The 13,405-nt window shown below is 47.6% G+C and overlaps 1 protein-coding gene across 3 annotated transcripts in view; it reads left to right on the top strand.

Annotated features, from left to right (window-relative positions):
• RILPL1 (Rab interacting lysosomal protein like 1) overlaps nucleotides 1-13,405 on the top strand; it is a 43,526-nt gene that overhangs the window by 4,788 nt on the left and 25,333 nt on the right. For all 3 annotated transcript variants that reach the window (XM_065905077.1, XM_065905078.1, XM_065905079.1), the window contains exons 2-4: nucleotides 3,579-3,729; nucleotides 11,624-11,742; nucleotides 12,401-12,622. In XM_065905077.1, coding sequence (XP_065761149.1) covers nucleotides 3,579-3,729; nucleotides 11,624-11,742; nucleotides 12,401-12,622 — 492 coding nt within the window. The remainder of the gene's footprint in view (nucleotides 1-3,578; nucleotides 3,730-11,623; nucleotides 11,743-12,400; nucleotides 12,623-13,405) is intronic.

Below are 13,405 nucleotides of genomic sequence, written 5' to 3'. Positions count from 1 at the left end.
TGGCAGGCAAGTTCTTTACCCCTGAGCCAACTGGGAATCCCTCAGGGAGGTTCAGGGATCTGATAACTCTGGGCCTCATGGGCCGGCATAAGGAGTTTGAAAACAGTGCTGAGAAAAGGTGAAGGAGATGATCAGTCAGGTGCTACTTCCTGGAAAAGCCTTTTTAGCTGGTGTGGAGGCAAGATCAAATTGTCCTTGATCAGCTCAGTGGCAAGAACCAGCTCCCCCAGCATCAAGTTCAGTTCACTGAGAGAATAAAAAAAAGAACTGAGGGATAATAGATGAACTATATTCATCTGTTGCTGCTGTAGCTAATTAACACAGCCTTACTGACTCAAAACACAAATTTATTATCACGTTGGATAATATGATACTATGAATAATATGAATATGAAGAATACTGGATAAAATTCTGGAGGTCAAGAGTCAGAAAGGAGTCTCACTTGACTTAAAAACAGGTGTCAGGAAATTCATTCCTTCTGGCAACTTTAGGGGAGAATCCATCTCCTGGCCTTTTCCAGCTCCTGGGGGCCACCTGCATCCCTTGGCTTGTGGCCCCTTCCTCCATCTTCAGAGTCAGCAGTGTGGCATCATCAAATCTCTGACTGTGATCTCTGCTTCTGTCACCACGTTGTATCCGGGATCTTAGTTTTCTGACCAGGGATTGAACCCGAGTCCCCTGCAGTGGGATCGTGGAGTCTTAACCCCTGGATCACGAGGGAAGTCCCCCCATCATCTCTGATTCTGCCCTTCCTGTCTTCCTCTTTCATGTTTGAGGGCCCTTGTGATTACATTGGGCCCACCTGTGATAACCCAGGAGCATCTCCCGTCTCAGGGTCCCTTTTGCCGCACAAGGTCACATATTCTCAGGTTCCAGGGGGATTAGGCTGTGGACATCTCTGGGGGCCATTGTTTTGCCCCCTCCGGCCAGTTACACTTGACTGATAGGCTGATAGCCCTGGGGTCCTCTGTGCACCCAGCCTTTGTCAGCTGGGAGCAGAGAGGCCTGGGGCAGGAAGAGCCTGACTCTACTTCCAGTCCATACCTGCATGTGGGAAGGTCCTAGGGCCACTCCATCTTTCAATCACTGCTTCTGCCCTTTGGCCCCACTCTTCACCTCCCCCTGGTGACCTTGAACCAGCTGTGTGAATACTTAAGTCATTACCTCTCATTTCCCCAGTTCAGCAGGCTTCCTGATGAAAGGGACGGGATTTAGGAACTCATTTAAAAGATGAACGGAGGCGATACTGACATCTGGCCACCTGGGCTGGCTTGGGATGGGTTGTAGGAGGACCAGAAATCAGCAGACATATGTTTAGCACTTTCTGAGTACTGGGCACAATTCCAAATATCTACATATATTAACCATTTAATCCTCATGACAACCTGCAGGGTAGATACTACACTATCTTCCTCATTTCCTAGGCACCCAAAGATTGAATAACTTGTCCAAGATCAGCTAGTAAGTGGCAGAAATTAAATTCATGCTCAGATCAACAGGTTCCGGTATCCATGCTTTAAGCAAGCATTCTATACAGTTAATGGTTTTACAAAATACCTGTTTTTTTGGCAACAGCTTTATTGAATACAATCCACATACCATACAGTTCACCCATTCAGAGCATACAGTTCTATGTTTTTTTTAGTTTTTTCCCAGACTTGTGCTACAGTCAGTTTTAGAACATTTTCATTACTCCAGAAAGAAAACCCAGGCCCATTAGCAGCCGTTCCTTGTACCCCACCAACCCTTCTGCCCCTGCCAAGCTGCCAATATACTTTCTGTATCCGTGGATTTTGTATGTTCATCTGTATCGTGGACATTTCCCATCGACGGAGTGACCATTTGCATCTGGCTGCTTTCGCTCAGCATTGTATTTTCAAGGTTCATCAAAATTGTAGCCTGTGTCAATGCTTCATTCCTTTTGTCTGAATTACATTCTGTTACGTGGATACACCACGTTTTATGTACCTGCTCATCAATTGATGGACGTTTGAGTTGTTTCTGCCGTTTGGTAATTATGAGTAATGCTGCTGTGAAGGTTCATGTAGACGTTTTTGTGTGGACACATGTTTTCATTTCTCAGACCCTACAAGCGGAATGGATGGGTCATATGGTAACTATGTTTAACTTATTGAGGAACTGCCAGACTGTTTTCCACAGTGGTTGCACCATTTTACATTCTTACCAGTGATGCAGGAGGGTTCCAGTTTCTTCACATCCTTGCCAACACTTGTTATTATCTGTTTCTCTGATTACAGCATTTCTCTGATTACAGCCATCCACAAAATAATTTAATAGGTGTCTTGTTTATCCTCACATTCAATCAGTGAGCCTTTTGGGTTTTTTTTACTGAAACATAGTTGACACACAATATTATATATTAGTCTCAAGTGTGCAGTGTAGTGATTTGACATTTACGTACATTATGAAATGATCTCCATGATAAGTCTGGTAACCATCTGTCCCCATGCAAAGTTATTACAATACTACTGACTGTATTCCTTATGCTATATATTACATCCCTGTGGCTTATTTATTTTGTAACTGGAGGTTTGTACCTCTTAACCCCTTTCACGTATTTCACTCCCTCTCCAGCCCCTCCCTTCTGGCCACCACCTGTTTGTTCTCTGTATCTATGTTGTTTTGTAGATTCTGCAGATAACTGCGATCATATGGTATTTGTCTTTCTCTGTCTAACTTGTTCCACTTAGCATCATACCCTCTAGGTCCATCCAGGTCACAGATGGCAAGATTTCATTCTTTCTTACAGCTCAGTAATATTCTGTTGTGTAAATATACCTCATCTTCTTTATCCACTCATCTCTCGGTGGACACTCAGGTTGCTTCCAGATCTTGACAATTGTAAATAATGTTACTGTAAACAGAGGGGTGCATGTATCTTTAAACATTAGTGTTTTTGTTTTCTTCACTGTGAGCCTTGATATTAGGGCTCCCCAGCTAAGGGAAGCTGAAGCTCAGAGTTCTAAAGTTAATTGCTCAAGGCTACTTGAAGAGGTGCCTGTTTCAGGTATACTTGGAGCTTCGGGGTCAGGGAGCATCCCTGGGATGTTTGCAGCCCTCTCTGCCTCTTGGAAAGAGGTGTGTCCTGCTGGGATGGAAAGTCTGCCCGAGGATCAGGGATGTGACCTCCCCAGAGGGCAGGTACGTTCAGGCCCCTGTAACCTGGGGCTACCCCTGCATCCTCCGTCTCCTGTCTGGGTTGTTAAAAGGTGCAGATCCAGTGCCATGGTTGTCTTCAGGGCAGTTCTAACCTGCATGGGTCCTAACAGTGTAAGTGCGGGCTTTGCCCAGAGGAAGGGCACCTTCTAGTTTTTGTGAAGTTGCCTTGCTAGGGCTCAGATGTCACCTCATCAGAGAGGCCCTCCTTGATCACTGTATCTAAAAAAGCTGAGATGCCTGAACTGCTCACCTGCTGATGCCTAGTTCTCGTGGAGAAGGGAACAACCCCAAAGCTCCAGCATCTCTGAGCTGCTCCTGAGGGTCAGGGATGGGGTGGGTGAGGCTGTTGCCCTGGGCAGGCAATGAGTGACCCCATGCTGGCCCCTCGCCCTTGCAGGAGCTGGAGCTGGTGGAGGACGTGTGGCGAGGGGAAGCACAAGACCTCCTTTCTCAGATCGCTCAGCTGCAAGAGGAGAACAAGCAGCTCATGACCAACCTCTCCCACAAGGATGTCAGCTTCTCCGAGGAGGAGTTCCAGAAACATGAAGGTAAGAGGAGGGGCTGGCATGGGAGGTGAGGGGAAAGGCTCTTCCCATCGTCATCACCAGTGACATCCCTGAGGATGGTCCCCAAGCACCGTGTCTCACATCACGTGCATTTACACCATCACATGCCAGGCGTGTGTGCTCAGTCGTGTCTGACTCTTTGTGACTCTATGGACTGTAGCCACCAGGCTTCTCTGTCCATGGGATTTCCCAGGCAAGAATACTGGAGTGGGTGGCCATTTTATCCTTCAGGGGATCTTGCCAGACCAGGGAACAATCCTGTGTCTCCTGCATTGTCAGGCGGGTTTTTTACCACTGTGCCACTGGGGAAGCCATTCCCACCATCACTTTGCCCGAGAGAAATTGTGTAGCCTGGTTTACAGGTGATGAAACTGAGAGGTTCATTTAATAAATTGTTAGAGGTTCCTCACTTTTCCAGACTCTTTTCTAGGCACTGGGGATACACCTTGGACAAGACAAAGCCCTAGCCATTGTGAAGCTTATGTTATAGTGCAGAAGAGATAGATGATAAATATGTAAACAGATAACACAGTCCTGATTCTGACCCAGGTTGTTAAGAACTGAAAAGGAAGGTGGGTGGAATATGATAGAGTTGACTTGGTTGGGAGCTTTTTTAGATACAGTGATCAAGGAGGGCCTCTCTGATGAGGTGACATCTGAGCCCTAGTTAAGTCATGGAGCGAGCCATGCAAATATCTTGGGGGAAAGCAAGTACAAAGGCCCTGGGGCATGACTGTTTATGGAAAGCCAAGGAGACCAGCATCACAGGAGATGATCAAGGCCAAAGGTGGTTAAAGATGAAGTCAGAGGGGCCAGCAGGGATCAGATCGCATAGCCCCTTAGAGACCTAGGTTTGGATTTTATTCTGAGTGTGCTAGGAAGAGATTTGAGGTACATGTCATGGACACATGTTTAACAATGAGCAAGCCAGGATGGCCGCCCAGATCTTAATGGTGCTGGAGCATCTCAGCTGTCATTCATCCTACCAACAGTTATCTAGAACCTTCACTCCAGGCCCTCTGCTGGTGCTGGGGAAGCAAAGACAGAAAGATTTGGTCTGGTCCCTGATGAGCTGCTTCAGCTTAGGGCAGTTGAAATCTTTAGTTATAGCAGGCAAACTCTTAGTTGTAGCATGTCTAATCTAGTCCCCTGAAAAGGGATCAAACCTGGGCTCCCTGCATTAGGAGCTTGAAGTCTTAGCCACTGGACCACCAGGGAAGTCCTAGACCCATCTCTGTAGTCTGAGTAAACTCCTTGGGTTCCAACACAAACTCTTCCTCATGTTTGTTATGAAAGGGAATGGACTTCCAGGGAGGAGACCTGAAGTTCAGAGTTTACAATTCTTGTGAGTATAAAGTACCGCATTGTATAAGGACTGTAGGGACCAAGGAGAGAGGAAATGTCTGATCCAGGTGCTGCCATCCTCTTTTCCTTGGGTTTCCTTTGTTGATCATGAATGGTGCAGTGAAAACAAAAGTCTTAGCAGTGATAAACATTGGTGCTCAAAGCATTCTAACCAGGGGTCATTCCTAACCTGATATTTACTTGCTGAGTGACCTTGCTCAAGTCATTTGACCTTGGTGTGTCTAAGTGCCCCATGTGAAAATGGGGCAGATAACCCTGTCTTTGTCATTAGATTATTATGAGGATTAAATGAATTAATACATGTAAACTGCTTAAAATAGTACCTGGTGTCCACACTCTGAAAGTTTTTAACTATTGTTACTATGAGCTACTGTTATCCAATCTCCTTTTTGAAAAAGAAGAGGAAAACAGGCTGAGGGGGTGCATCCTTCCTCTTCATGGCTTAATAATATCCCCTTGTCTGTTTGGACCATGTTTTGTTTTTATCCATGCCTCCACTGACAGACGCCGGGTTGTTTCCAACTTTCGGCTGTTGTAAAGAGTGCTGCTGTGAAGGTTCTGGTGTGTGTTTTATGTGGACATAACGTTTTTGGTGTTTTTTGTTTTCTTTTAAATAAATGGTTGCTGTCCTGCGTCTTTGTTGCCATACACGGGCATTTGGGATCTTAGTTCCCCCACCAGGGATGGAACCACGGTCCCCTGCATTGGGAGCGTGGAGTCTTATCTACCGGACCACCAGGGAAGTCCCTGTTTTCGGTGCTTCGAGAGGTATATACCTCGAAGTGGAATTGCTGTGGCCTGTGGTAACTGTTGAACTTCGTGAGGCGCCCTTAGCCATCTTTTGGTTTGTGACATTTCTGGAGGTCACCCAGCGGGCTCCAGGGGTGATGTGGGAACTCCCCTGCCTGCCCCAGTGATGCCCCGGAGGCCTTGGGTCTGCCAGGTGTGGGTCCCAAGACCCAGAGCTGCTTTCTCGGGGCCCGTTGCATCTGTGTGTACGAGGCACCCTCCGTGTGGGAGGGCCGTGCCTCGGCTCTCCGCATCCCTGCTGGGCTCTTCATCAGGCAGCCCACACAGGTGCCATCTGAGACGCACTTAATTGGCATCTCACGTGGGTCCGGCTCCCAGGGCTGAGCTCAGGGAGGCTCGGGTGTTCTGCGCAGCTGCAGCCCCCACCCGAGTGGAGAAACTGGGCGGATGCCAGGCATGCCTCTCACGGTTATTTTTATTTTGCACGGGAAGCCGTGGGAATGCAACAGGGATAAGAGCATTGCTTCCACCTGGAAGAGGAACAGACATAGGACAGAGGGGTACTGGGGAGAGGTGCCCCCATGATGTTGGACTATGTGTCCAGCACCACTTGGGGCAAACTAGAGATATAGGGGATGAGGCGGGGTGGGGTGCCTGCTTAGAAGAGCCGGCCCTGGGACTTGCCTGGTGGTGCAGTGGCTGAGACTCTGGCTTCCATGGCTGGGGCACAGGTTCGAGTCCTAGTTGTGGAACAAAGATCCCACATGCCACGCAGGGCAGCCAAAAAATAAGTTAAAAAAAAAAATCTATGAAAAGAGGGCTTCCCTATCAACTCTGTGACAAAGAATCCACCTACCAATTTAGGAGACACAGGTTCCATCCCTGATCCAGGAAGATCCCACATGCTGTGGAGCAACTAAGCCACAACTGCTGAGCCTGTGCTTTAGAGTCTGGGAGCTGCAACTGCTCGCTCGTGCCCAGCGACGACTGAAGCCTATGCCCTGCAACAAGAGAAGCCACCGCAGTGAGAAGCCAAGCACCACAATTGGAGAGGAGCCCCTGCTCACTGCAACTCGAGAAGAGCCCACACAGCCGGAAGGCCCAGCACAGCCAAAGATAAATAAATGAAATCATTAAAAAAGAAAAACAAAACAGAAATAAGAGCCAACCCTGCCTGGAACAGCGCTGCTTTTCCAGCCATTGATACTGGGCGCTGGGCTCGGAGCGCCCACCAGTCTCTCGTCTCCACCTCCCCAAAAATCTCCAGATAAAAAAGCACTTCGCTGCCTCTTGTATTTGGAAACTGTCCTGTCAGCACTTCGAAACTACTAGTTAGCACATGCCGAGATGAATTACAGATATGGAAGTGATGGGACTGGGGGGTGGGGGTACAAAAATATGCCCAGGCCTCTGGAGGAAAACTCCTGGGCTCTGGACAAACAACTCTTGTTGCTAGGAGTGGCTGAAGATTGACCACTTAGCCATTTTCTGAAGGGAAACTGAGAACAGCACTGTTCAAAAAAAATATATATAAGGCAATATTTTGGTTACTCTTTCAATCATGAGCATCTTTTACCTTTTACCAAAAAGTGTAGGCAAGTCACAGATGATGATTATAATTTTTCTAGGGGTGGCATTTAAAAAAGTAAAAAGGTGAAAGTAATTTCATTAATATTTTTAATTAAACCAATAAGTCCAAGGTATCATCCTTCAACATATAGTCTATTTAACAAATCATCAGTAGAGGAATTCTGAGGTGGTCCAGTGCTTCGGACTCCATGCCTTCACTGCCATGGGTCTGGGTTCATTACTAGTCAGGGAACCAAGATCCTGCAAACTGCATGATACAGCCAAATCAATAAATAATTATCCGTAGGATATTTTGCATACTTTTTTTCATATTAAGTCTTTGAAATTTTGTAGCTTATTTATTTATATATAATGTTATATTATGTTGTCAATGTTTAGTTGCTAAATCGTGTCCTACTCTTTGTGACCCTGTGGACAGTAGCCCATCCGGCTCCTCTGTCCAAGGGATTTTCCAGGCAAGAATACTGGAGTGGGTTGCCATTTCCTTCTCCAGTATTACATATATGTTTTATTTTTATTTATTTATTTTTGACTGCGCTGGGTCTTCAGTGCTGTGCTAGGGCTTTCTCTAGTTGCTCTGAATGGGGGCTACTCTCGTTGCCCTAGGCTCTAGGGCATGCCGGCTCTAGGAATGCCGGCTCAGTAGTTGTGGCTTGCAGTCCCTAGAGCTTGGGCTCAGTAAGTAGTTGTGGCATGTGGGCTTAGTTACTCCGTGGCAGGTGGGATCTTCCCAGACCAGGGATCGTACCTGTGTCCCCTGCATTGGCAGATGGATTCTTATCCACTGCACCACCAAGAAAGTCTTATATATGTTTTGTTGTAGTAATATGCACATAATATTTATCATCTTAACCATCTAACCCAGTATACAATTCAGCTGGGTCTAGTACATTCACATTGTGCAGCCAAACTCCAGAACTCGTCTCATCTTGCAGATCTAAAACTCTGTCCCGTTAATTGATAACTCTCCATTCCTCCCTCCCCAAGCCCCTGGCAATTGGCATTCTACTTTCTGTCTCTATAATTTTGAGTACTCCAGGTATCTCACAGAAGTGGAATCCTGCGATAACTGTCTTTTTGTGACTGGTTTACTTCACCGAGCATAAATGTCCTTGACTTTCATCCACGTTGTATGTGTCAGAATTTCCTTCCTTTTTAAGGCAGAATAATATCCCATTGTATGGATAGACCACACTTTGTTAATCCACCCATCCGTTGATGGCTGATGTGTATTTTATATACAGCACTTTGAGGGGTGATAAAGTGGTGGCAAGAGTGTGGACCCTGGAGCTAGGCTACCTGAATTTCAATCCTGGTTGCCGTTCAGTTGCTCAGTCGTGTCTGGCTCTTTGCGGCCCCATGGGCTGCAGCACACCAGGCTCCTGTGTTCTCCACTGTCCCCCAGAGTTTGTTCAAATTCATGTTCGTTAAGTCAGTGATGCTAACCATCTCATCCTCTGCAGCCCCCTTCTTTTGCTTTCAATCTTTCCCAGCATCAGAGTCTTTTCCAACGAGTCAGACCTTTGCATCAGGTGACCAAAGTATTGGAGCTTCATCTTCAACATCAGTCCTTCCAATGAATGTTCAGGGTTGTTTTCCTTTAGGATTGACCGGTTTGATCTCCTTGCAGTCCAAGGGACTCTCAAGAGTCTTCTCCAGCACCACAATTTGAAAGCATCACTTCTTCAGCGCTCAGCTTTCTTTATAGTACAACTCTCACACCCATACATGACTACTGGAAAAACCATAGCGTTGACTAGACGGACCTTTGTTGGCAAAGTGATGTCTCTGCTTTTTAATACGCTGTCTAGAACCCTGAACAGTGCCTGAATCCTGAATCCTGGTAGTGCCGCTCATCAGCTGTGTGACCTTGTGTAAGTTCAGTAGGTACTGTGCACTGCAGTTTCAACTGTACAGTGGGGACAGCAGATTCCTACTTTGTAAAGTATTCTGAGGATAGAATGAGCTAAGCTCTGTTTATATCAGCATCTTCTATAAGGAGACCCTGAGATGACGATGTTCCTCTGCAGGTGATTTATTAAGGAAGTGCCCCCTAGAAAAGACTCTTGGGGGGAGTGGAGGGATTAGGACAGGGAAAGGAGGAAGCCAAATAAAGTCCATGCAGGGCAGCGAGCTCTGGAGTGTAAGTTACACCTAAGAGTCTCCCTGCCCTTGGGCACAAGGGTGCACTTTCTTTTTTAAAATATTTTTATTTACTTATTTATTTGGGTGCACTGGGTCTTAGTTTCACATTGGGGAACCTTGGGATCACATTTGGGATCTTTAGTTGCAGCATGTAGGGTCTAGTTCCTTGACCAGGGATTGAACCCAGGCCCCCTGCACTGGAAATATGGAGTCTTAGCCACTGGAGAACCAGGGAAGTCCCCTGGTTAATTTATCTTGTTAATTTATCTCCCAGAGTCTTGACTTGCTGGGTGACTTAAATAATTGCTCAGATGGTAAAGAATCCTTTACCAAGGCAGGAGGCACAGGAGACACAGGTTGGATCCCTGGGTCGGGAAGATCCCCTGGAGAAGGAAATGACAACCCACTCCAGTATTCTTGCCTGGGAAATCCCATGGCCAGAGCAGTCTGGCAGGCTACAGTCCACGGGGTCACAAAAAGTTGGACACGACTGAGGGAGTAACAACACAACTCCTGGCTTTTACCTATGTCTGTGAATCTCTTCAAAACACTTAACCTTTTAGTTTTTCAAAGCACTTCTCCAGCACTCTTAGACTCTGTCTTAGCAGAGCGTTTGGAGCAGGGAGAACTGGTATTTCTATTTTATACATAAAATGACACTTGGAGACACTCACTCTGTGCCGGGCCTGTTGTGAGTACTTCACATAGATTAACAGATGCAGCCTCACAAGAGCCCCCCAGATGGGGCAACCACATGACCCCCATTCGCAAGTCAGAAAACAGGCACCAGGTCAACTGCGAATGAGTCCAATTAACCTAGCCCCACACTCCCAGCCCTTGACCATTTGTTCTCTGAGTGTTCCATCCTACAGCCACCCACACTCATGAAGGTGACGGATGGCGAGTTCCCTGGTGGCTAGTGGTTAGGATTCTGGACCTTCACTGCCATGGCCCGGGTTCAATCCCCAGCCTGGGAACTGAGATCCTGCAAGCCATGTGGTGTGGCAAAAAAAAAAAAAAAAAAACAACCCTTTCTTTGGGAATTCCCTGGTGGTCCAGTGGCTAGGACGGGACGCTTTCACTCTGGTGGCCTAGGTTCAGTCCCTGGTTGGGGAACTCAGATGCAGGTGGGTCCCAAATACAGATTTCCTTTCTCTGGATCTCGTGCTCCCCTGCACCCATCCCACTTTAGTTCTACTCATCTGATTTCTCCAGAGTGGAATGTGCCCCGCCAAGGATTAAATTGATTGACCTAAGCCCGTGATACTCCTGCCCCAGGGCTTTGCAGGATGGGGGCTGACAGAGCAGACAGCAAACGTTTTTGTGGCTTTTTCACAGACTCTGCTTGCACCTGATTTCAGACCCCCTCCCCCACACAAGCAGAGATACACACACACACTCACTCTTGCGTTGGGTCTAAGGTGTGCTTTTTCTGGAAATGTTAGTCATGTCTTCTTGTTCCACTACCCCAGGCCCAGGTCCCGCCTCATAGCAGCTGCCCAGGAGTTTTCAGAGAGGGATACCCAGTGCCCAGAATCCTCAGATGGCCCTGTGATTCCCCATCAAGCAGTCTGGGGGCCTAACATACCATGAAGAGTATCCTTTGAGGAGCAGAGAGTATCTGGAGAAATAACTGACTTTATCAATTTCAAATGGAGCTGGTAGTTGCTGTTTTTCTCTGCTGTGTAGCATTCCATTGCCTGTTACTCTCAAGGTTTATCTATTCATCCTACTATTGATGGACATTTTGGCAGTTTCCAGTTTGGGTCTATTACAAATAATGCTGCTATGAACATTTTTAAAATATTTATTTATTTAGCTTTGCCAGGTCTTTGTTGCAGCATGCAAAATTCTTTGTCGTGAGATGGAAATGTGAGATCTAGTTCCCTGACCAGGGATCCAACCCATGCCACCAGCATTGGGAGTGCAGAGTCTTAGCCACTGGACCACCAGGGAAATCCCTGCTGATGATTTAAGCAGGGGAGGGAGGTAGACTCACCTTCTGGTCCCTCTCGCCCCTCTCTAGGCATGTCAGAGCGGGAGCGGCAGGTGATGAAGAAGCTGAAGGAGGTGGTGGACAAACAGCGAGATGAGATCCGTGCCAAGGATCGGGAGCTGGGGCTGAAGAATGAAGATGTTGAGGCGGTAAGTTCTGAGCCCTGCCTGCCATGTCCACTCCTGGCTGGTAGGTACCAGCAAGGGACTCCATTCTCCCCTCCAAAAGCTCCCCTTCTCCCCCTCAGTCTCCTTCCATGGGCTCCGTGAAGTGGGGATCCTGCCATGGCTTGGTGGGCCCAGCCTTAAACCGTTGCCATGGGTAGGACCCTCAGCCAAGTCTTCACTGGAACAGGAGGGAACATGGCAATGCCCAGTGACCTGACTATTGACACATACTGAGGAAGTTCCAGGGCCTGGTCAGCCTTTTTCTGACCCTGAAGCTTCCTCCAGCTCACCCCTTTCATGCCCCGGCATTGTCCCAGCCCCTCCAAGAACATATACTTTGTCTCTGCCTAAATTAGAAAAAGACACCCCTTTCTCAAAGCCTGTTACTTCCATCTGTTGGGAAATTGTCATCATATACTAATAAGATACTTATCTTCCACCTGGCATAAAATTATCATAGTAAATATATAAATTACCCATCTCTGGCATCAACAGAGTTGTAAGAATGTGAACAAATTTCAAGCAAATCAAAGCGTCTACAGTATGAATGGCATGCCTGTAGACAGTTTGCCCTTGTTTAGTGCACAACATGAGCTACTGTATGTGGCAGCCTCATCCAGTGGGCTTTCTCTCTCTACAGCTGCAGCAGCAGCAGACTCGGCTGATGAAGATCAACCATGACCTCCGGCATCGTGTCACAGTGGTAGAGGCCCAAGGGAAGGCCCTGATTGAACAGAAGGTAGAGCTGGAGGCAGATCTGCAAACCAAGGAGCAGGAGATGGGCAGCCTGCGGGCGGAACTTGGGAAGCTGCGAGAGAGGCTGCAAGGCGAACTCAGCCAAAATGGAGAGGAGGAGCCTGTGGTGAGTGGGAAGCTGGCTTCTGTAGGCTGGCTCAAGGTGGCCCAGGCTGCCTTGCTTTTGCCATGATACTTGAGGGAAGTAGGAGGCCCAGAGAGAGCCAGCTTCTGGCTAGGAGACACACAGCTGGGCAGAGATAGTGCTGGGCCTGGAACCCAGGACTCCCAGCATTCTAGCCCAGGGTATCCAGCTCGGTGGTGGTTACTGGGCATCTGCTGTTCATTCATTCATTCAAATAATTATTGACTATGTTGTAGGCATGGGGGATAAAAGGGATTCCTGTCCACATGGGGCTTACAACCAGTATGAGAGACAGACATTAGACAGATAATCACATAACATACCATGTGTGCTTGCGTGCTCTATCACTTCAGTCGTGTCCGATTCTTTGCAACCCCATGGACTGTAGCCCACCAGGCTCTTCTGTCCTTGGGATTCTCCAGGCAAGAATACTGGAGTGGGTTGTCATGCCCTCCTCTAGGGGATCTTTCTGACCTAGGGATTAAACCTGCGCTTCCTGCCTCTCCTGCAATTGCAGGCAGGTTCTTTACCCACTGAGCCACCTGAGAAGCCCTAATATACTATATGACCCAGCAGTTCTACTTCTAGGTATATGTCCAAGAAAACTGAAGATATGTGTCCACCTAAAGACTTGTACACAGGGATTTCCCTGGTGGTCCGGTGGTTGGGAGAATGCCGTCCAATGCAGGAGATAACGCAGGGTTCGATCCCTGGTCAGGGGACTAAGGTTCCACATGCCACAGGGCAACTAAACCTGTGTGCTGC

This window comes from Muntiacus reevesi, chromosome 13, assembly GCF_963930625.1.
Source record: "Muntiacus reevesi chromosome 13, mMunRee1.1, whole genome shotgun sequence".
Taxonomy (NCBI): Eukaryota; Metazoa; Chordata; class Mammalia; order Artiodactyla; family Cervidae; genus Muntiacus; species Muntiacus reevesi.
This window is presented reverse-complemented; position numbering and strand designations above follow the sequence as displayed.